This window comes from Manacus candei, unplaced genomic scaffold, assembly GCF_025592945.1.
Source record: "Manacus candei isolate 608988 ecotype Guabito, Panama unplaced genomic scaffold, ASM2559294v1 h1tg000007l, whole genome shotgun sequence".
In the NCBI taxonomy this organism is placed as follows: domain Eukaryota; kingdom Metazoa; phylum Chordata; class Aves; order Passeriformes; family Pipridae; genus Manacus; species Manacus candei.
In genome coordinates, this window is record NW_026138055.1 from 5,181,337 (window position 1) to 5,206,064 (window position 24,728).

The following is a 24,728-nucleotide window of genomic DNA, read 5'->3' on the forward strand; positions in this document are numbered from 1 at the left end:
CTGGGGCTTGTCCTCTTGTGACATGACAGATCAATGTTGTCGGGCTCTGTGTTGGTGATGTTACAGGCCAGACGTAAATTCACAGAATCACAGAATATTCTGAGTGGGAAGGGACCCACAAAGATCATCGAGTCCAACTCCTGGCCCTGCACAGGACCATCCCCAAGAGTCAAACCCTGTGCCTGAGAGTATCAACCAAACTCTTCTTGAACTCTGGCAGCCTTGGTGTTGTGACCACTGCCCTGGGGAACCTGTTCAGTGCCCAACCACCCTCTGGGGGGAGAAAGGTTTCCTAATGTCCAACCTAAACCTCCACTGACACAACTTCAGGCCATTCCTTCGGATCCTGCCACTGGTCACCACAGAGCAGAGATCAGTGCCTGCCCCTCCTCTTCCCCTCACGAGGAAGTTTTAACTGCAGTGAGGTCTCTCCTCAGTCTCCTCCAGGCTGAACACACCAAGTGCCCTCAGCTGCTCCTCACACAGCTTCCCCTCAAGGCCCTTCACCATCTTTGTTGCCCTCCTTTGGACACTCTCTAATGGCTCAATATCTTCCTTACCTTGTGGTGCCCGAAACTGCCACAATATTCCAGGTGAGGCCATGCCAGGTCAGAGCAGAGCAGGACAATCCCCTCCCTCACCTGGCTGTTGATGCTGGGCCTGGTGCCCTCCAGGACACAGTTGACCCTCCTGGCTGCCAGGGCACTGCTGACTCATATCTGACTTGCCATCAACCAGGACCCCCAGGTCCCTTTCCCAGCACTACTCTCCAGCATCTCATTCCCAATCTGTACAAACATCCAGGTTGCTGCATCCCAGGTGCAGAATCCAGCACTTCCCCCTGTTGAACTTCCTATAGTTGGTGATTGCCCAGTCCTCCAGTTTGTCGAAGTCTTGCTACAGGGCCTCCCTGCTTGTGAGGGAAAGTGTACAGTCTTGGTTTGAGGCATTTTTAAAGGTCTTTCATAAGGTTTTGTCTTATGAGTATGAACCTATTTGTTCTTTCCTTTCTCATGAGGTAGTTGTCTCCCAAGAATCTCTCATTAACCATTATTCAGTAATAACTATTACAAATAGAATGTACTTCTTCAGCATCTTCAAACAGCTTTGCCTAAAATTTTAGTCATTTTTTTTCCAGAGTACAGACAATATAAGGCAAAACTTTTAGCAGGGATCTCGTCGCTTGCCATTCCAGTATTTTTATATTTGATGGCAGTTCCATTCTGATTACTCTGTTCCTGAGTGGTTACTTTTTACTTAAGTGTCTTGGAGTGAAAGAACTTAAATGCAATAAAGAAAGGCTGCACTTTGTCCTGTTCAGGAGGTGAACCTCTATATGATCATAAAAGTTTTCAGGTGTTTGTAGTGGCATTTTCATGTGGCTTTTTTTTTTTCACCATATGCCATGTAATTGGTTTTTGTGGACTAGATGCTCATGAAAACAGTTATGTTTCTGAACATTGTTTAAAGTGAAAAGGAAAGAGGGATGAAATATGAAAAGAAAAGTAAAAGAAAAGAAAAAGATGAGTTTTTCTTCGCCTGAGAGCTGATATTTGAAAAGTTGCATCCTTTAATGCCTCTATTAAAGAGGCAATGCGAGGACTGCTGGCTGATTGATTGCCTTCTGAGAACGATGTCCCAGTCCCAGCATTGCAAGGGGTTATTTTGGTGACAGGATTGCAGCCTGTAACTCTGGCTGGCACACAAAGGACTTGCCAGTGGCACTTCCCACTTCCTTTTCCAAACTACAGATTTTCTCCCCCATTTCCTGAGAGTGCAGCACAGACTCTGTTGTCTTGCCCCCAGTGATATCATTACCTGAAAATCGTGTTAAAACTCACTTGGTTTAGCAACAAAAACTCTGCAAATAAACACATTTGACTCCACGTGGGTTTTCCTTTGGAAATGTTATCTTGTAAAGCAAAATAAACTTTTTGAATAATCTTGGGAGTCTTCAGAAAGCTGAAAGGGGCGGGGGGAGCTTCCTGTGCTGAGTAAGGACCAAGCAGAATCACACACACAAATGGTCTTCAGGGCATATTAGTGTGTTTTTCACTGGGGACTTCAAAAGAGGATTCACAAGAACTTTGACATCTCCCCTGCATCATATTTGCTGCAGAGCTTTCTGACAGTGCGTGTTCCTCCCTGGTACTCCAGCAGAGCTCAGGCCTGTGGGTTGTCAGTGTGTTTCCTCTGGTGAAGTGATTATAGGCATTTACACTCTGCATTGAACATCTATTCTTTATGGCTTTGGTCTACAAGTTAGGAAGGTTCTTTTACAACGTTTTGCAGCACCAGGCATGGGAACAAGGTGCTCATATGTTATGAACTTAAAATGATAGAGTATTTTGTGCCAGGGCTTACTTTGTTGGGGCTTGTTGGTTTCTCCTGTGAAGCTTTTCAACTTGTAGCACATGAAAGCCTCCCAGATATGCTAAACACCCTGGATCTCTGTAGAGATGCTAATGAAACAGCAGTTAAGAGATTAAAGGCCTTTGGAGTGTACAAGCTGGATGAAAACCAAGTCAAGAGAGGAACTAAACAGTCCCCTTTGTATCCTCATCTAACCTGATTTGTTTTTGGTTGTTGAAAAGGTCTGTGGGATATTTGGAGTTCATGCTGCCTTGCTTCTGATAAGCACAAGAAACCACAACAGTAGTTACAAAACTTCAATAATTGAGACAATTTTTTTTGCTCCTCTGTATTCAATTTGGTAAAGTGTATCTTTAGCAATGTGTTTAATGATAATTCCTGTGATTCTACATTTTCAAGTCTGTGTTAATGCTGCTATTCCAGTTTCTCCAGGTTGCATAAAAACATCTGACATCGAGGTATGACCACAGCTAGTTAATGCATTTTTCAGTATCTCTTGACTTATGTTTGCATGGACTGAAATTATAGTGGGGGTCATATTCTTTAAAACACAAATTGGCATATTTTCAAACTTAGTCTATTTTTCGAGTTGTAGAAACACATCCATTTTAGACTGCAAGCTCTAAGATCAGTTGTATCTGAAGTGGCTACTTAAGGGGTACTGTCACTGTTTAGAATAGCTGTAATTTCATGGTTCCCCACATTCAACATGATAATCCATGCCAGTCTTATCTTGGGCTGTACCTGTGTGGTTGTTCCATTAATTGGCATATAAGAATATGGTAGAAATATAAAGATGTGATTGTATGTTAATTGTGCTTGCACATTAATCAGTCTCACCAGCAGTTCTCTTGTGATATTTTTAGTTGGTGAAAAGGCATTTGAACTCATAACCATATTTCCTACATGGTGTTTTCCCAAGCAAAGTACCTCTGCTTATTGTATTATACAGAAAAAATTCAGAATAAAAATCATATGTAAGGGCAGTAAAGACAAGATGTTGCACTCACTGTGCTTATGGATTTGGAAGAAATGATAAGAACATTATTTCCATAAAACTGGGGATAAGGTAGGATATGTTGTTTCAAGCTTGGGTAACTCAAAAATAAAATGACAACACATATGTTATGTCACTCAATGCTACCTGATTCTTTTTCAAGATAAGGTGTTTATCAGTGGTTTAAAACAAAGGGCTTTGTATTTTCAGAAGCATTATTTACCACTTGCCTTGCAATTTGTGATGATACCTTGATAAGTAAAAGTAACATCCAGAGTCATTTTGGAATCTAAAACATGTAAGAAACCTAAAAGATACCATCTGGCTCTTACTGGTTGTAGACAACTGTGGTATGTTAAGTGTATTATTTTTCATCAGCAAACACTAGAAGAACAGTGTTAGTGACATCTTCTGTGTGACTTCTTGTGTATTCATCATGCCTTATGCAATGTTTGTCATTCTTATTGGTTAAAATGGCTTCCAAAATGCAAATGCTTAAAAATCTGTAGCATTAATAAGGTCATGTTATTTGAAATATCCTTGAAGTATTTAGTGTTTTAATATGCTCTTAGTTTTTGTCACATGTATTAGCTCAAAGTATAACTATCAGACTAATTACATCAGATTTATTTTGAATCAAAGGTAGTGGAGGGACAGGAGCAGATCTTGATTGTTTGATGAGTGGCCTCATGTGAACTGTCTATGTTTTAATCTAAATATTCCTGTCTGACTTTTGGGAAAAGAGGGGTATTGTGAAAACAGTGCCAGGAACGATTCCAAATCATACATAGTGTCTGCATACTTTATGAAATAAAATGTCAGAAGGTGCTTGGTCACTGGTAACATTGAAAGTTAAGATCTGTAATCTCAAAGAGAAAGGGTTCTAAACCAGCATCCAATTCACATACTGTAGAAATCTAAAATCCTTTTGGAGTTTGTGCAGCCTAAAGATCTGGTCATATCACTATGACATTGACCCTACATTTGGTCAGCTGGGTAGCTTTCTGTATTCCAGGGGCTGTACTGACTGAATCTCTTGATGCTTTTCAGAGCATTCAGTCCCACAAGCAGGTTAGATACTGACTGGAAACTGAAGTGAGGTAAATTAATACTAAAACCAAGGCATATTTTTTCCAGTGAGATAATCAATGGAGTAGTTCAACACAGAGAAGCAGTGGTGGGTTCTTCATCAGCCTAACCTTTGTGGTCACAGATGAATAAGTCTTTATGAAGCAGAGCTCAAAAAATGACACTTGTGACAATGAGTTGACCCACTTTCTGTGAAACTTCTCCCTTTAGCAGTTAGAGGTGTACCCAATTTTCAGGAAAAGTTTCTGGTCTGTCTTATCAGTGTTACCAGAAAAAGGGGAAGGCAAAATATGAAGGCTGCAAATTTATGGTGCAGGTTGTTTTTTGTTTCAGAGAAAGAGTTTCAGTATTATCAATAATCTGGACTAGGAGATCAAGTGCACCCTTGACAAGTTTGCAGACAACATCAAGTTGGGTGGGAGTGTTGATGTGCAGGAGGGCAGGAAGCCTCTGCAGAGCAATCTGGATAGTTCTGGACTAGTGGGCCGAGGCAAACTGTGTGAGATAAGGCCAAGTGCTGAGTCCTGCACTTAAATCACAACAACCCCCTGCTGTGCTACAGCTGGGACAGAGTGGTTGGAAAGCTGCCAAGCTGAAATGGACCTGGGGGTGCTGGTTGACAGAGGCTGAACATGAGGCAGCGTGTGCCCAGGTGGCCAAGGAGGCCAATGGCACCTGGTCTGTGTCAGCAGTAGTGTGGCAGCAGGAGCAGGGCAGGGACCGTCCCCCTGTGCTGGGCACTGGTGAGGCCTCAGCTCGAATCGTGAGTTCAGTTTTGGGCCCCTCAATACAGGAAGGACATTGAGGTGCTGGAACGAGTCCAGAGAAGGGCAACAGAGCTGGGGAAGGGTCTGGAGCACAAGTGTGATGAGGAACAGCTGAGGGAGCTGGAGGGGCTCAGCCTGAAGAAAAGGAGGCTCAGGGGGGACTTTATTGCTCTCTGCAACTCCCCGAGTGTGTAACCAGGTGCAAATCGACCCCTTCTCCCAACAAATGATAGGACAACAGGAAACAGCCTCAAGTTGCACAAGGGGAGGTTTAGATTGGATATTAGGAGACATTTCTTCACGGAAGGGGTTGTCAAGCATTGGAACATGCTGCCCATGGAAGTGATCAATTCACCATCCTTGGGGGGATTTAAAAGACCTGGATGTGTAGATGTGGCTGAGTTTACAGAGGAAGACAGAGAAAGGATGCCAGGATTTGGCTGGAAAACTTACTGATAGAAATCAGGAGCTGGTGAACTTGGAGAACTGTGTCTTTCTGTTTTCTCTTTTATCCCTTAAGGTATGATGTCCATTTACTGTTGTGCCTTGTGGTTCCAATTCATTTGAATGCTTGCATCCAATTAAAGTTTAAGCAAATAGTTTTTTACACAAGAGGAGGACCTACTTGTACAACGTGAAAATCTTTCAGCCTCCATAAAATTGACTTTGCAAGCTGTGGTTTACATACAGAAGCCATTCACACACATGCAGGAAGTTTTCCTGACTTTTGCTAACGACAGAAAAGTCAATGAAATTAGAGAATAAATGATTCGTTGTAAATACTTAGTGAACTGTGACTAAGCACCTTTTAATAGAAAGTGTCAGTGTTTTAATTCCAGGGGCTAGACTGTTCATGAATAGTTATATTTTATAAGGTACTTTGTCATTGCTCGTGAGATATTTACAGCAAATCTTTTTTAGTCGTTTTCTTTTTTTTTTTTTCATTAAGAAAACTCATGAGAATTTCCTGAACGTACAAAGCAGGCTCATGGTTGCACAGTATGTCCCTGAAAACAGCTTTCCATGCAGTTTGCATTTCCTTCCATCTTGATGGGCTGGGGTTTCAAGATGAGTGTTATTCCATACCTACCTTTGTAGATAATGCTTTTATGGGAAAGGAGAGGGGGAAAAAAAAGAGAGAAAAATGTTCTTGTAGTTCTAAACCCATGTTTATACTCTTTACTTTTCTGTAAGTGTCTGGAGAGATGCCAGAAAAAGTTCCTACTAGTCAGGATATACATATACAAGTCAGTGGGGTTATTATGAAAAGAAAGAAAAAACACCCCATCTTATTATTTTTGTTGCTTAATTTTTAAGCATTACAGTCTGCTCCCTGTCAAAGTGATGGAAGAACAGCAGCCATTAGATGATGATTAAGCTTCTGGGGAAGAAAAGGGAGGAAAACCCTCATACATGGAAGTGATTTTTCCATCCAGCTTTATGCAATTTTGTGTTTTTCTCTGTCAGCCACTGATGAGCAAATTTAGTCTCTGTAAATCCTTCTTAAGCTGAGGTTTAGGAAGGCCCTCAGTTGCAAAGTCTTGGAAAGAGATTCAGCGAGACTGCTTAGCTGAAATCTTACAGACAGCTAAAGCCAATAAGGGATTTGGTGTTTTCCAGGCATCAGGCAAAAGCTCCTGAGAATTGTAAAAAATACCCCTCTCTTGGAGGAGGAGGGAGACTCCAGGAGCCTGAACTCTGCTGCATTTTGGAGGGAGGCAGGGACTCTTTAATACATCAAATCCCCATCTCCTGGGACTGTGTTCCTAAATAAGACTCGCTCGTACATCAGCATCGTTGTAAGTTAGCTCAGTTCAGAAGCTGAATACTTTAATTTGTAACTTCTGAAATATCCAGTGTATTTTTCCTTAAAGGTAATGTAAAGCATGTTTGCATGGTTAGGGGCTGGACTGCTCTCAGTTATACCTTCATAAGCAAATTGAAGTTAGTGTAATTTCATGGATAATTAAATACAAATAAAAATTTTAAAAGTATGAAAAGAGACTTTTCTTTGTTCAGCAAATGTTCACCATTTAATATTTTTACATAATAATATTTGTCTCCAGTTGATTTGATGAGTCTATTTTGATTAGTCAAAGGCAAGATGAAAGTAAGTAATTAGAATTAAGGCAGTGGAGGCTAACTGGGAAATTCATTTAAATGCTAGAAAATTCCTTTTTTTTTCTTTTTTTTTTTTTCAAAAAAAAAAAATAGGTAAAATAGAAAAATCCTGCTGGGTCATGTCCAAAGGGTTTTTGGAAGCTTTTTTTCTCTTTTTAGATTTGTGAGCTAACTCTACAGACATTTCTACTGTACCTAGTAATCTCCAGGTGCAGTCTGAAGCTAAGATTTTTTTAAAAATATAAACTCACAAAAATCAAGACCAGAAATTTCACATTTTATAAATCCCATTTATACTTTGGTTAGGTCTTTTTTGTAAGCTTAATCAGTGATTGCAACCTCATGGGGTCTTTTTCCTTTCTGCATTTCCTTCGTAGCAGAAGGCTGAAAAAGTGCAACTTGCTGTTTGTTCCTTCCTCCTCATTGATAACAAAGAACTTGTCAGCAGAATTTTCTGAGGAAGACAAAATTAAGTAGTTCATTTTAGTGAATGGAGAAATTGAGGTGCTAATACTGTGGCTCTTGGGTGGGTTCCCTCCCACCTCCTAAGAAGGAGATTGTCCTGTGCATCTCCTGCCCTGCCCGGTTGAAGGACCACCTTCTTCTCCCCCTGGCAGCTGAATATCACTTCTGTTGCCATCCCTGGTAACCACACTAATTGCTTACATGGAAAAGGAATATTAGGAAAACATGAAGTGAGGCTAAAAATACATCCAATATGATATAGCAGCTGGAAACAGGGAAAGCCAGCACCTTCCACCGGCCAGATCTCCACAGACCACCAGCAAAGTGCTCCGGGGGCCACTGCACCCATGAACCTCATAATGTGCACTGGAACATTTATATCAAATATCACCTCCTGCTTTTTACCTTGACCTCAGAAGAACTTCCCCGGCAAGCGATAAACAATAAACTTACATAGTGTGCCCGGCAGACTTGGGCTCTAAATAAACTCTGGCTGGTGCCACACATTTTCCAGGAAGCAGAGCTCACCATAGACCACACAAATCTCGGCCACGAGCACCATCCCTGGTCTGGTGAGCGAGGCCAAGCTGCAGCTCGAAGAAGTGACGACTGTGCCTGGGTATAGAAAAGCACAGTCAGGGTGTTTGAAAGGAAAAAAAAAAGAAAAGGAATAACTCAGTGTTTTGTGGCTGCCCCTTCCATGGCACCTGGGCTGCCCTGGAATGTGGCTCTTGCTCTTTTTCTCTCTGACTCTGGAACTGAAAGGAAGGAAATGAGAAGTGCTCAGTAACTGCAGCACGAGGGGAGACATTAATTATTCTTCTGTAACAGATCATTCTGATACCAAAAATTACATTTGCTTTTGCCTCTGTAGTGTGTGATTCAGTGAAACCACAGCTTTTCTTGGGGAATTTGGTCTCTCTGCGAGTCCAGCTCTTGCTTCCTTGGCTCCTAAGGAGGAAGAGAAGGGGGAAGATGGGATGCTGGATGTTATTCCCTCAAACACATCAGCTCCTCACTTTTGTCTGTAGAGATTAATTCTTGCTTTGGAAGTTTGGTTCTTTTTAAAAACTGTTTGACACTGAGCATCTGAGGGTTTTGTTTAAGATGCTGTTCATGTACTTAATTTTTTCAAAAATGTTTTTATTCTACGATCACAGAAATATGCAGTAAGTAATTAGAAGTCTTCATTGGAATGACTTTTGTACTTGTGTGCCTTTTTTCATTTTGCCTGGCTTATCTGTTTTGATAAATAAGGGAGTTAGGATTTTACCTGATATCATTTCATATTGTGTTCTGCAGATACAGATAAAAAATCAAAGTACAGTATCCATGATAATGATTTCCTTTGTTGACTCATGTACTGGACATAACACTGGGTGGACTGTGTATTAAAAATAAAACAAACAAACAAAAAATCTCCAACTTTTTAAATGCTTATATTTGATTACTGATTTTGCCCCTACTCGAGCAGTCTGAAATTTTTAAATTAATAATTCATGTATTAATATTAATTCAATCTATAATTTTATAGTAAATTCTCTCCGAATTGTCGGTTATTCAAATTTAAATGCTTGTCATTAAATACCAAGTCATGCACATTTTGCCTGAATGAGCACAACTCGAGTTTGTCTTTTTTTTAAATTGAGAAAGGTCAGAAAAGACAATTTTTTTTAAAAGGCAAATTCGAATTAATAACATTGTTCTTTACACTGACCCTTTTTGAACTGTCATCAGTAAAGTGAAATAGGTAACTAAGCGTTTCCTTCCTGTGAAGTTCTGTCGAGCCCTATAAGAGTGAGACTTGTCCCCCTTTGTTGTGTTTTATTTGTGACTCACAGGTTGGATGTGCTGCACTGTAACTTCAGATCCTTCTTTTCGGTGTTCTGAATATTTAAACTGATAGTGTATATTTGGTCCTTGCAATTTTGCTTCTTTCCTTTGTAAATGTAGTATTTTTCATGCTTTTGAAAATTAAATTTTTGAATGAGGCTCTTGAAGTGCTTATGCTACTTTGCTTGCGAAAAAAAATCTCTCTAAAGTCCAGATATTCACATCTTCTTTTTCTCCACTGAGCCACTTATCATTGGAAAAAAGAAAACTATTTATTTTGAGAAACGTAAGAAAGCTGTTTCTTATTTCCTTTTGATCATCTCTGAACTCAGAGTGATTATTTAATAATTCTAGTGCGCAAGGGGATCAGTGTAACCTATTGCTTCTGTGTTTGTCCCCTTCCTGAAGTCATGGGAGGGACCTGGGGTGAAAAAACAGAGAGGGAAACCATCTACACTGTCCTTTGGACATATGGGAAACCAGGGGTTTGATCTGTAGATTGTGTAAATAAGAATATCTTTTGTCAACATTCCCCTTTGGGCTTTTTGTTTGTTTGTTTAGGTTTTTTTGTTTTAGTTTGGATTTTTATATCCCATATATTTAGTTAAAAAATATATTGTGTCAGTAATAAAATGAGAAAAATAGCTCATATTTTTAATAAGACATTAATTGTCCAAGAGATGGTTTAGCATCTGTGCTCAGTTTAGCTGCTAGACAGCACATTTTGGACAAAATAAAAAACTGGAGTGTAATTAGTAGACATGGATGTGGTCATCTCCCAGAGTCCTTGCTTTTGTTTTTGTAGCAAGTAGATCAAGACTAGGGTGACTGTAAAACATCAATATTTTATAAAACTCTTCTTTTCTTGTTCCAGAAATTCTGCCAAATTGTACTTAAATGAAGTCTTTGGAGGAAAAAGGCTGTGAGAGTTCTTTACTATAAATACATTTTTGTGATTTTAAGAAGAATGGGGTATTTATAATGGATTGAACCAGAGCTTCTCTGCTCTGTGTTATCTTTATAATGTTTGCCATAAAGTGCTTCCAGGCGACATCTTGACTTCTGTAATTTTTTTCTTCCTTCTCGTTGGTGCCTGGAACAGATTATTGTGGGTTATAACATTTTAAAACATCTAAGTAATCCATTTGAAAGCAGGAAAAGGAGCACACCATTGATATGTAATTGCCCTGACTTTCCAGAAAAGATTTTATCAGAGAACTTCCAGTTTCTTACTCTAGGGAGAAGGTTGCATAGTTTGAGTTCTGAAATAAAATACATTTTTAAAGCACTGAAATTGATATATCTTACAGTAGAATTTTAATCCCAGAAAAAATGAGAGTATTGGTGAGTTCAGTCCTTTCTGAAGTTAAATCTAAATTAAAACCAAGTATTTGAAAGAACTATTCTGTATTTTAATTTCTTTTGTATCTTTTTGTCTAGTGGATGTATTTTATCTGTGCCTAGTGGAGAAATAATTTCTATTTTTCACTCTCAGGTTCAGTGATAACACAGAGTAACCACTGTCCCAGCTCACTGTGGTTTGGGTTTTGGGAACTGGGGAGTTGTGGTGCTGCATTACTTGTGGAAGGCGTGAACTGCCTTTCCCCAAAGTTGTTCATTGCAGTTTAGAGCACAGATTTCCAAGCTGTGATCTCTGAACCATTGATGATCCAGAAGTCACATTAAGTATTTCACAGCAGTTTTGTCAATATATGTAATAGATTTTTATAAATCAGGTCTTGAAATACTGCCAATATTAATTTCATAGTTAGATTTTACAGTGTTCATGAGAAACGCTGGCATTTGTGAGTCCTTTTTGGTCTCAAGTATTTCTGTATTTTTGAGATAGGCCATGTTTTTTGACACCTTTTTCCATTTCTCCCCATTATTACAGTGCTACTGCAGCACCTCTCTGACACAAGTACTGCAGAGGTGAATAATGAGAATACAGGCTCCCTACATGCAGGGGTGGACATTTTGGTTTACTATTAAAATTAAATTTAATTTGCTAATTTACTATTAAAATAAATCTAATTTGCAAAGCCTGATGTGTCAGTAGAGCACTTGTTACCCCCTGGCAATGGGAGGCACAGGAGGATAACTTGTTTTTTCTGTCACCAACCACTGTGGAAAAGTTGCTTCTCTTCTCCAGGCATTGGCTTCAGGAAGGGTAGTAAAATAAAAAACTGATGTTATGAAACATGTTAACACCTGATAAGGAGGTGTGTTGTTTGAGACTTGGATATAATTATCATCGTTCAACACCCACAGATCTCGTTCATAAAATCATGATGTGAATTTTTAAAACAATGAAAAATGGCCCTGCTGTTTTGAAGAATATAAAAAAGAATAATATTATTTCTCAAAAAATTAGCATAAAACATGCATCCTCGTTTATGTTTTGTATCTTGTGGATTAGTTTAAATTGTCTTGTGGTTTTAATCTAGATTTAAAATAGCAAGGGATTTCCACATTTGGTTAACACTTACAATGTATATATACAATGAAATGATGTTTTGACTTCCTGCTCTCCTCATCACTTTTTCGCCCTGTCCTCATGAGAGCAGACTGGGAATTCATCTCTCTTGGCTTTGTAAATTCCAGTTGTGTTTGGGTACATTGTTGAGATGAACTTTTTCCTAGAGCAGAAGTGACTGATCCTGGTCCAGTCTGCACAGTTGACAAAGTCAGTTGTCTCATTTATTTCCTGAAAAACCGAAACCCTTTGTGATTGAACGAATGGAACACATTATGTTATACAACTGGAATAAATTATATCTTCTTCCTTGGCCAGTCATAAGGATTTGTAAAATTAATTTATGTTTAAGACACTTAACTGTTAGAGTTTGGTGTATTCTGATTAGTATACAATGGCACTGAAAAGGGGTCTTGCCCACAGCTTTGTGTTGGGATAAATCTGCTGATTTGCAGCAGTTAGGAAGTGTTTACCATAATATAAGAGAAAAAAAAAGAAACCACAGGGAGAAGTATATTGTTTTTCATTAATAACGGGGCTTTTAGAAGCACCTCTATTACACAGCTGTCCAAATTCTCACATTTACTTGTTTTACAGAGTCACACTCCTCCTCAGCCAGTGTGTTTTGTACATCCCACAGTTTGCAAAGAGTAACCAAGTCAGTTCAGTGGAACCATCTGTAGAAAGATTATTCTGCAGAGCTTTTAGCAAAGCTTAGAAAATTGGGGTTTGAAACATATATACCTATAAATAGTTTGTTGAAAGTAGACTTCTGTAGCATTTTGCATCAAAATTGACAATGTTTTGCATATTGACCCTGGTGGAGGAAAAAATACTTAAAAAACCTTTTAGTCAAATGGATTTTCTAAGTTGTGTTTTTATATACATGTAATCATTTTTCATGTCTTAACAGTAGTCATAAAAGTTTAAGTATGGATAATCTTACAACACTTTCTGCTTGAAATTGGGCTTTAATTTACATATTTATTCTTCCAATAACATAATATACAAGATTCTACCTTGATTTTATGTATGCTATTGCTTATGAAGAGAAGTCCTGGCTACTGGGGGAAGTTCATTCCTAAGGAGTAGAAGGAAGAAAATGTCATTTCTATTTCCAAAAACGACAAGAAGGAGGATCTGGGGAATGACAGGCCAGTCATATTCACATCGATCCCTGGGCAGGTCATCCTAGAAACCATTTCTGAGCCTGTTAAGGATAAGGAAGTGATTGTGAGATGTCAGCATGGATTTATGAAAGGGAAATCACGTGTGACCCATCTGATGGCTGCCTGTGATGAAATAACCAGTGTATGAGGTGTGTATAACCACATAACCCATGTATGAGAGATGACCAGGGAATGCTCACCTTCAGCAAGGCTGTTGTCCCTGTCTCCTGTAACATCCTCTTACACAAGCTGATGAAACAGATAAATGAATGGACAGTGAGACAGACTGAAAACTGGCTGAAGGGCTGAAGTTCACAGGGTTGATACCAGCAACATGAAGTCCCTCTGGAGGGCAGTTGCTGGTGATGCATCCCAGGGGTTGGTCATGGGGTCAGCACTGGGTAATGTCTTCATTAGTGACCTGGCTGATGGGACATAAGTGCACCAACAGCAGTTTGCTGATGGTGCAGAACTGGAGGGAGTGGCTGATAGACCCAGGTGGTTGTGCCAGGTTGGAGAAGTGACCCAACAGGAACCTCATGAAGTCCCATAAAGGGGAATCCTTCGAGGGATTGCCTCCAGAGGGGAATAACCCCAGCCACCTGAGCAGCTGGAGGCTGACCAGCTGGAAGGTTGGACATGTGGCAGCAATGTGCTCTTGGGGCAGCACCCTGAGCTGCATTCAGAAGGACACTTCCAGCAGGTGAAGGAGGTGATCCTTCCCCTCTGTCAGCACTGGTCAGACCCCTCTGGAGTGCTGGACCTATTGCTGGACTTCCCAGTCCAAGAGAAACAGAGAAGTACTGGAACAAGTGAAATGAAGGACCACTAAGATGCTTAAGGGACTGGAGCATCTCTTGTACAAGAGAGGCTTGAGAGAGCTGGGACAGTTTATCCTGCAGAAGAGAAGGATCAGGGAAACCTTATCAATGTCTATAAATACCTGATGGGAGGGAGTAAAGCTGATAGAGCTGTACTTTCTTCAGTGGTGGGCAGTGACCAGACAAGAGCCACTGAGCACAGACTGAAAAACAGGAAATTCCACTTAAAAATAAAGAAAACACTTTTTTACCATGAGGATGGTCAAATGTGTGGGAACAGGCAGCACAGAGAGGTTGTGCAGTGTCCATCCTTGAAGAAACTTAGAACCCAACTGGCCGTAGCCCTGAAGAAATTATTTGTGAAGGGAACTGAACTGGGTATCTCCACATATCCAACCTCACCTCATCTGTGATTCATGGAATGGAAGTAATAGAGTGGTATCTTCCTTTTTCCCCCTTCTGTATGGCAAGATAGTGATTTCGTAGGTATGAATTTATTAAGGCAAAAATTGGATAGAAAATTCTTACTGCATATATTATAATGTTTTAAAAGAAGCGTTAACAAAAGTTACCCTTTATAAAGGGAAAATTTAGGGTATTTTTTTATTTCTACAAGTTATTGAAACATTCAAGATCAGCTTAAGAAGAGGATTCAGAAGGTTCATGCTTAAAACACTTTATTGAGTCAAAACAGAATGACCTCCCGTGGAGTTGGGAGACTTTAGCATCTCTGAAATTTATCCCTGAGGATTTTGTGTTATTCTTGATTTATGGTGCTGTCACTGAGGACAGAGTTTGTCTTTTTGTGAGAAGAATTGAACTTTTCTTTTGGCAGGATGGTGGGCATTGTTAATCCTGCTGCCTGGCAGACCTCACCATTTAAAAACTCAGGGTGTAGACAAACTACTTCCATTTTCAGGTAAACAAAGTTGCTCTAACGAAGGTCTTACATTGTTTCAGTTCTAGTGCAACAGTGAACTTGACTGATGCCTTTGGATGATGATTTCCACCCTGATAATTGAGAAGTATCTGTAGGGAACTGTTAAGTAAGCATTAAAAAATTTCAATAAACTCAAAATAATTATTCATCATGAAGTCTCTTCCTGGTTTTCCAATTTTAGTAATTATGAGCATCAGTGAAGCTCATTTCGGACTACAAATACGGAATTCCAACAACCATCTGTTAGTTGCAGGTGACATACATCATAGATTGGGCTCATTTCTCTTTTTTAAGTATTTTAATTCACATAATCAGGATTTCCTTTTGTGTACTTGTTTAACATCACAAAACCCCTCCCCAGTTTTTGGTTAAGCTTAGTTTTTTCTGTTTCCAGCAATGAAACTTCTCTTCCATCTGTGGTGGTTACAGAGGGCTTTAGCTCTTGTTTTCAGATGTTTTTTCTTCTAATTTGCTCTAAATGTTCCTTTTCTAAATTTTATCTGTTTACTTGTTGCTATGTACTTTTGAATAATTAAATAGTATTATGTAATATTTCTCTTCTTGTTGTTTGTGCTTTTCTAATATCTGCAGACATCATCATGGCTTAATTTTAGACTGGAAAAAGCCCCATTTTCTTTCTGACATTTCAGTTCCTTCCTGTACTTGCTGTTCTCACGAGTAAAGATTCAATAATTTAGTAATCAAATCCTTAAGAGTTAATCTGATAGTATTTAAATACTAAGGCAATAGGATGTCTTCACTTGCTGAATAAGTAGATGGTAATTAGTGACTTTCTAGAGCTCCTCTTGACTTCATAGGAGCAGGGATCAGGGAGTTACTGCTGTTCACATCATCAGGGTAATGAGATACATCCCTCAGTTATTAGACATGAAAATGTGACTAATTGTCCAGCAAAGTATAGGTCTAAGAAAGGGAAATACATGGTCTCCCTTCAGCAGTTAGAGGAGGTATCAGTAGCACTTTGAAGCATTATAGAGATACAGGAATACAACCTGGGGGTGTATCCCATGGGAAGGGGTGGGATAGACAAGCAGAAAAGACCTGGTAGAGGAAGCAGTGCTGGAAGAGACGCTGAAGTCAATACCAATTAACTTCCTATGCAAAATAATGTAATTACTGTTATCCAGTTAACTGAATATTACAGCCAGTTATCTACCTATAAATCGACTTGGACATACAAATGGCCTGGTCTGTGCAGCTGTGTATGTACAACCTTAACTTTAGTAGTACCTGTTTTAAAATTGTTGTAGGTTTTGAATGCTTGTTTTCATTGTAACTTCAACATAATTTTTCTAAACTTTAAAGAGAAGTCTAACACAGCTACGACTTGCAGTTTGACTTCTATATCTCTCCTACTAAGTCCTGGTAAAAAAACTATGTTCTGTGTGAAGTATGAAAACTGTGCATACTTGATTTCATTATTCCAAGCAGATAAATATGTTAGCTATGAACTCTGATTGGAATTGAGATTACCTTTTCTTTTAAAAGGGCTTTGGTAGAAGTTACCTGATGAGCAGATAAACATATAAATAGCAATATAAATTCCAGTGCTTTTCCAGGTAGCACTGGTGGAAGATGCTGGTTAGTTAACATAACTCAGTGCTTTGATTTGGTCCCTATTTCATTAAGCTCAGGCAATATAGAAAGCAAAATTATTTAATTTTGAAGTTAATGTCTCTGTAAGTTCACTGATGGTGTTAGGAAGGAGTGGAGTCTACAAAACAGCAACCTTTCATCATCTCTCTCTGATACAATGTATCAACGTAAAATAGAAATTATTTTGAGACCTTCTTGTTTACCCCTCTCTTCCCTATTGAAATAATCCTTTTACTCAGGACAGTTTCTTCCTCCTGGATTTTGTTCTTTCCGCTTCTGCTCTCTGTACAATGTGTCCTCCTGTGCATGTCTGATCAATTTTCTGGTTTGGCACCAGTCATCCCTTTCCTTTCAGTCCCTACTTCTGCCTAATTTGTTTAGCAGCAGCCATGGCAAACACAGTGTAGAGAGAAGAGCTAACTTTAGCTTTTGAGACTTTGAAAAAGGTACCATCCTTAGCTTATTTTCCCTGGGATGTCTGATGAAGTGATAGGCTCATTTCCATACTCATCAGAAAGAAACCTATAGTCTTTCAATTCTTTGTCATCAAATGGACCAGATCTCCACATTTTTATCCTTGTCTTCATAGTCAGTGTCTTATGGTACCAAGGCGAATTACTTCAAAATATTGTACTACTGATTTTCCAAAGTTTGATTTTATTGATTTTTAATGGTTTGAAGTTCTTGTCCTTCTGGTGTTCAAATTGCTGGATGTTTCCTGGATGTTCATGTGCTCAGTACTGTAAAACTGATCTTCTTTGTCACCACCTGGCTGTCAGGTTTCCAACAATTCATACATTTAGAAGGACACTTGCTTATAATATGGAAACATCTCTGAGAATTAATATGCTGCATATTCCAAATGCATTCCTGCCAAACTGCTGACAGAAAAGAAATTTACTGTGTGTTCTTACAATGCTGAGGAGATGTGAACCCAGTTGTTAGCCACTCCAAATATATCTAGTAGTTGGTTTATCCTCTGTGATTTCATGGGATCCTTGCCTGCTTTTAGATTTGTAGCAGTGAATTAGCTGGTTCTGTACCTGGTGAACACTTAGACCATGATCAGTGGTAAATGCAGTAGCCTCAAGCTCAGTCACTCAGTGCTGGAGAGCCTCAGTCCTCACATGCAGAGACACACAAGTCTCTCTGGCACTTACAGGCACATGAATCCCTGTGATCCACGTTCCCAGTCTGGTTGCAGAAAGGAGCAAATAAATACCTCTGTGCTGAGACAGAAGAAGTATTTGCTTGTCCAGTGTGAGAATCATTCAGGTTGGAAAAGACCCCTGACATCATCTAGTCAACCACCAACCCAGCACTGCCAGATCAACCACTAAATCATGTCCTTCAGTGCCACATCTACACATCTTTTAAATACCTCCTGAGATGGTGACTCCCTGAGCAGCCTGTTCCAGTGCTTGACAGCGCTTTCTGTGAAGAAAATTTTTCCTAATATAGAATCTAAACCTCCCCTGGCACAATTCGAGGCCATCTCCTCACATCCTGTCACTTTTTACCTGGGAGAAAACACCAACCCTCGCCTGGCTACAGCCTCCTTTCAGGGAGCTGTAGAGAGTGATAAGATCCTCTCCCAGGCCTCATTTTCTCCAGCTTCTTCATCAGACTTGTGCTTCAGACCCTCCCAAAGTTCTGTTTCCTTTCTCTGGACTCACTCCTTGTCATGAGGGGCCCAAAAGTGAACACAGGACTCGAGGTGAGGCATCACCAGTGCCCAGCACAGGGGGATGGTCACTGCCCTGGTCCTGCTGGTCATACTATTGCTGGCACAGTCCAGGTGCCACTGGCCTTCTTGACTACCTAAGCACACACTGGCTCTTCTTCATCCTTCATGTAGAGACAGAGAAGGAAAAGTGTTTGGGATTTCTAGAAAAGAAAAAAAAAAAAAGCAGCACATATTTCCCACCAGACTCCCTCACTGCTTTTATACTTTCCCTAGGCTGGATTCGTCACATTTATTCAAGGTGGTAAAATCTGCATGATTTGGGGCAGCTTTGTTATGGTATGAACGCAGTAGAAGCCCCAGTAAGGGGAACTGTTTATTCTAGCTCAGTGCACTCCCAGCCGCCCTGGTTATAGTTCCTTTCTGGCCAGGACAGCTTTTGGAGCCTGTGGAGGACGGGAGGTTGCAGCAGCTTTCTGTCTCCACAGGCTGCTCTCCTGGTGGTCTGGCCACCTGGAGAGCTCTCCATCGGGGTGTTTGAACCATGCCTGGGCCGTGCCTGGCCCACAACCTTTCTTAGGCGTTTAACCCCCCAAAAAATACAGCAAAAAGTGCTTTATCTATTTCTACAGCTGCCCAAGATTTTGAGGTTCTTACAAATGTCAGTCCCTGCTCCATGAGGAGCTGTCAGACCTTATCTTGTGCCAAGTATGAGCGTGTGTTTACACATAGTACCATGATACTTCATGTAGGCACTTAGTGGCTTGGACATTTACCCTTTTGATGAGCCTGGAAACATCATTACAGGAACTTAAATAGATTAGAAATAGAAGCTAAAAGTAAACAATAAAAGCGCTGCAGCAGTCTTTTCTTTCTCCATGCTACTATTTTAATCCTCCTGTGAAAATCTGGGTAAGTTGATCCCCCTCCTTGTAAAAATGTTTCCTTAAAACAGACAAACCTTTGAAATTGGATCTTCTAAGAAGGCTTTGTTATTGCATGACATGTCTAATGGGTAGATCGTTCTATTACCAGGACAGTCTTCCATAACATTTTACTGCTTTGATGCCCTGCTAATGTTGTATTTTGATACATTTCCTCTTCAGTATTTACCTGTGGAGGAACAGCTCTTTCTTTTTATTTTCAACAGAATTTTTATGTGTTTCATACGAAGACTTATTAATACTTCTAGTGAATGGAAGGTTCTTTAAAAGACTCTCATGAACCATTAAAATCAAAGCACATGTGAAGTGAAATTCATAACTTATATTAAAGCATCAAGTTCAGTTTCACTTCCCAGAAGCAAGGGCACCAAATTTTGGGTGGTGGATTTTTTTTTTTTTTTTTAGTGTTTTCTTTTAGTTCTTAACCTACTTTGTGTTCTGCAACTTTGCAAAAATCTGAGCCCTCTGACTCTTAGTTTAGTGTTTATTCTGCTATAGAGAGGTACCATGCAAAAGTGAAGAAAAAAATGAAAGAGTTAAAGTAATAAACTACTTGTGCAGTTCTAATTATTACCTCTGGTAACACAAAGAGGTAAAAAAGGTCTGTGCTTGGGATCTTAAAACATGTTATCCTAGAAGCATGTTTGAATTGAGAAACGTATCAAATGCTATACAAATACAATTAATGATTATAGAAGCTTTACTTTTATTTTAGTATCTAAAAGTCACAGATCCATTGCAAAGAAAAAGGAAGTGGCTGTGGGTGGGTGTGGTGGTTTTTACTTTCTGCTTAAACCACCATGCCAGTATCTAGTTTGCTGTGTGTGGGAAAGAAGTTGGCAGAAGTTACGTGGGAAAACAGTGAAGGCAAACTGAGATAGAAATAACTCTGGAAGGTAGAAAGGGTGGAAGTGAGGAAGGAAGTAAATAGGTGCATCTGAAATTTGATTTTCTTTGTAATCAAGTTGTGCAGTTGACCTTAACTCTTCTTCATGTGTCAGCATCAACTCTGGTGTATCACAGAATCACAGAATGGTTTGGGTTGGAAGGGACCTTAAAGCTCATCCAGTTCCACCCCCCTGCCAAGGGCAGGGACACCTTCCACTAGCCCAGGTTGCTCCAAGCCCCATCCAACCTGGCCTTGAGCACTTCCAGGGATGGGGCAGCCACAGCTTCTCTGGGCAACCTGTGCCAGGGCCTCACCACCCTCACAGGGAATAATGCCTTCACAGGGAATAATGCCTTCACAGGGAATAATACCTGTTATAAATGTGCCCTCTCAGTTTGAAGCCATTCCCCCTTGTCCTAAGGGATGTCCTTTTGTACCAGAATGGATCAAAGCTATTAGATGTCTGTCTGCCCATCCCAGGTCTAAGGAGCAGTCCCAGCCTTAGCTGGGTGACCAGCAGTCAAGGCAGGTGTAAAGAACAGCTTCTGGCATTTCCTAGAGAAGGAATACCAGAAAAAGAAGTAGAAGAAAAGTAGAAAGAGGAAGAAATACCTTACAAAAAACTCATTGACACAATTCTTTATTTTATGACAGCTGTTGGAGTGGCTTTGCCTTTTGTTTGCAGTATTGTAGGAACACTTTCATCTCTTTATGACCTCCTGTCATATCATGTTGCAGTGTAGACTTTAAGAGCCTCTCATATCTTATGTATACAAATGTTTACCTTTAATTTTTTCCTTCTGTATCTTAGCACTAGCCTTTAGATTTGGGATAAAATATCTGTTGGCATTTTACCTTTTCAAATAGTTATTTGGTAATTTTGAAAGCGACGGGGGCTGCAAATACAGAATTATTTCTAGTGGTGCATATGCTACAGCTTTACCAACTCTTTTCTCATGGAATCATAGAATTGTAGAATGATTTGGGTTGGAAAGGACATTAAGGATCATTTAAAGAGTTGTAGCAAGAGAGGTTGCCATTGAAGACCAAGGCAAAAAAGTTGTTGAGTACCTCAGTCTTCTGGTCATTCATTGTTACCAGTTTACCAACATTGTTTATCAAGGGCATGAGGGGTGTACACAAATGTTCCTGCAAACTGGATTTTCCTCAGTTTCCTCAGTCTTTCAGTTTTTCTCACCACATGCTTTAATGTACACTCTTGCAGCTTTTTTGTTCCTTTAATCATATTATTTTGGTTTATAATAATTGCACCACTCTGAGAGATCCATTTCTTAATACAGGTGTATTAAACTTGTTGTTATTATTCATATTTTCTTCTTTTTGTCTTTCTGAAGACCAGTTGCTTTGTTTCTTTTTAATTTATTTCCATAACCTTGCAGTAAACCTCTTTCTTTCAGGTTTTCCCTGGGAGATGCTCGAAGGCCACTCCATGAAACTGCAGTACTGGTGGAAGACATTGTCCACACTCAACTGATAAATTTGGTAAGAACATAACCAGTAAAATATTCTTCACTCTAAAACTCCTTCAATCCACATGACATTTTCGTGATCAAACGGCTAATAACATATTGTTCTGGTTTTAGAAACAAATAAAACACAGCAACTGAGGGTGATGCTCTGGCCTCAAGAATCTGTAGAACCTCCTATTTGTCTTCCTGTGGTTATGTCCTGTGCATGTGGGATAACTGCAACCCCACCTAACCCTGGGAATAAAGCTCTTGGATTTGTTTGTTAAAAACTTAAAGTTGCTAAAAAGAAAAAAACTGGCAATTCATCTGAAGACTTCCTTGCTAATTTTTTTTTTTATATTCTAGTATTTGTGTTAATGCATCATTTACTTAGAATTTGTGCTCTGATATTCCTATTATGTGGTGTTTTGATTTCTGTCAAAAAATAATGCAGAAATATGAAACACATGAATATATTGAAAACCAATGAAAGTGTTGTGTTAATGAGGCTGTTTTGCATCTTGTCTGTCAAAAGCAACTCTAAATTTGAACCTCTCTATAGTCTTTAATTAAAGTTCAACGATGCCTCTTAAGAAATCAATGGTATTTTATGCCGTGGCACGAATTTGCCACCTGACATTTTGTATGGAAAGGTATACAACCTTTAGGTTGGGAAGCATAACAATTGTGTTTTTCTTATTATAGTCTTTAAAAGACGCGTAGATGTGGCACGTGGGGACGTGGTTTAGTGGTGACCTTGGCAGTGCTGAGTTAATGGTTGGACTCAATGATCTCAGAGGACTTTTCCAACCTTAATGATTCTCTCTAATGAAATTACCACCATGTGTGGGAAGGGACATTATATGGGACTAACATATATAGATAACACTACTACATATTATAACTAATATTTACATCTGATGAGTCCCTGGATCAGCTAGAGCTTTGAGCTGCAAGTTCCTAGATCTCTTCTCTATAATGAGCCCTTTTAGCAGTCAGAAGGGTTTTTAAGTTTCAAGCTAGGTCCTGGTACTACATTAGCTAGAACTAAAAAATTCTGTAAAATGGTAAAATTCAGAATGGGGCACAGCACATGTTATAAATATGCATGTGTAGGTATAATATATATTTTATATGTGATTCCTATATATTGTAGATATATTTATAAATATATATTACTATCTATTTATATGTATTTTTGTTATATATATTTTTAATAGAAATACACTATAAATGAATTTCCCACTGTTTGCCTGCAGACAGGTGTTTTCCTTCAGCTTTGCACATAATCCAGCGACCATTCAGTAGTTTCCTGCATCTCAGCAAATGCCTTGGCATCCCTTCCAGCTCTGGGCAGTTTCTTTCTGCTCATACCTCTGCAGCCCAACAGTGTGTCCCTGTCTCTGCAGTCTCCTGGCACCTTTGTGCCGTGGATTCTTTCCTTATTACGCTCCTCTTGGTCCGTCCTGAACGTGCCCCGTGGCTCCTTGGAGGGGACAACGTCTCTCCCCTCTCTGCAGGTTTCCCGCTGGTTAAACACGCTGCTCCGGGCATATATTTGTAATTCTTATTGCAGCTTTAACTCTGACAAAGTAACATTTTCTCTCCGCTAATGGCCCGTGTAATTTATGCAGACCGGTGGCCGCGGCTTTGCTCTTCCCTCTTCCCTCGGCAGTAACGCGGAGTCTGCGCTGCCCAGTCCCGCCGAGCCGAGCTCTGCACCAGACCCTGCCTTGGAGAAAGTGCAACCTGTGGCCATGTGGGCTCTGCACTTTAATCAGAGCCGGGCACTTACTCGGGGCCCGGCGTGACCCGGGGTTAACCCTGCGTGGGGTGCAGGAGCGTGTAGGATTTCCTGACAGAAGGAAGAATGGGAACGGAGCGGCAGATAAACAGCTTTTCTAACCTTTCCCCTCCCAGCCCGAGACAGCACTTTATTTGTGAGGAAGTGAAAGTATCTTTAATAGCTCATTGCTTTGACCTCTGACATTCACATGCCGGAACTCTTAAATCACAGGAGCGTTTTACATGCTCCGGACTTCTGATAGGGGATTTTGCACATCTGTCATCCTTAGCTGTGTGTCCTTATTGAGCTATTCTATGTAGTCATACGAAATTTTCACTTTAGTTGTAGGTATTTGTGCGGGTATTTACCCAGTAGTAGAAAAATGGTATTTTCATAATTGAAGCTGACTGCAGATGTGAATTTATTGCTCACCACCCAGATTTTGTCATATTACTCATGTTAATGGACTAGGCAGTTCTCACTATGTAATGTAGTAATTTCTTCTCAAAATTCATGTCCATTTTTTCCATAACTAACACATGTATAAGGCTAAACTGTAGAAATGACTTTTATGCCTGCAATAAAGCTGGCACGTTGCACACATCCTTCATAGTAAACATTTGTAAGAAGACCTTGTAGTTGTTGATTAAGTCCAGGTTTGAGCTTCTGAATTAAAAAAATAAGTTGCCAGCATGATTACCTTTGATTGGTTGACTTTTGATATCTCGCAGGTTTATAGTTCCAGCTTCCTATTTTCAGAGTTGATCTGAACTCTATTAAATCAGGGTCTGGTATGGACAGATTTATACAGTCACTGCTTCAAACCACTATACACTTCATGAAGTCCGGCTGCTGGAGCAGATGGGGCACTAACAAGGCAAATTCCTGGAAAGCAGACTCGTAAGAGTCTGCATCACGTTTTATGATCAATTTTTGGGTGTATTTTGAACAATATGTACACTGCTTTACAGTAAGGGGAATTCTATTAAAAGCATATAGCAATAGGTAGAAGGAAATGAGCATCTCCAGAGGAAGATTCATGTCATCCTAAAATTACTTTCTGAGTTGAATGAGCTTGTATCTCTCGAGGAATTTATTTGCTCAGCTGACTAATAAAGGGATCCTTTGACAGCTGGTTGGGGTTTGAATATCTAGGAGATAAGCCTAAAGGTTAAGAGATAAATTCTATCCAATTTGTGTCAGGATGCTAGCATGAGTTTGAATTTTTTATGCTTATATTGTAATTATAATTCTTTTGTTATTTGCATATCAAGCAGTAGAAAACCAT

At 39.7% G+C, this 24,728-nt stretch overlaps 1 protein-coding gene across 6 annotated transcripts in view; it reads left to right on the plus strand.

Annotated features, from left to right (window-relative positions):
• SUPT3H (SPT3 homolog, SAGA and STAGA complex component) overlaps nt 1-24,728 on the plus strand; it is a 276,110-nt gene that overhangs the window by 110,385 nt on the left and 140,997 nt on the right. For all 6 annotated transcript variants that reach the window (XM_051811711.1, XM_051811710.1, XM_051811715.1 and 3 more), the window contains exon 3: nt 21,604-21,688. In XM_051811711.1, coding sequence (XP_051667671.1) covers nt 21,604-21,688 — 85 coding nt within the window. The remainder of the gene's footprint in view (nt 1-21,603; nt 21,689-24,728) is intronic.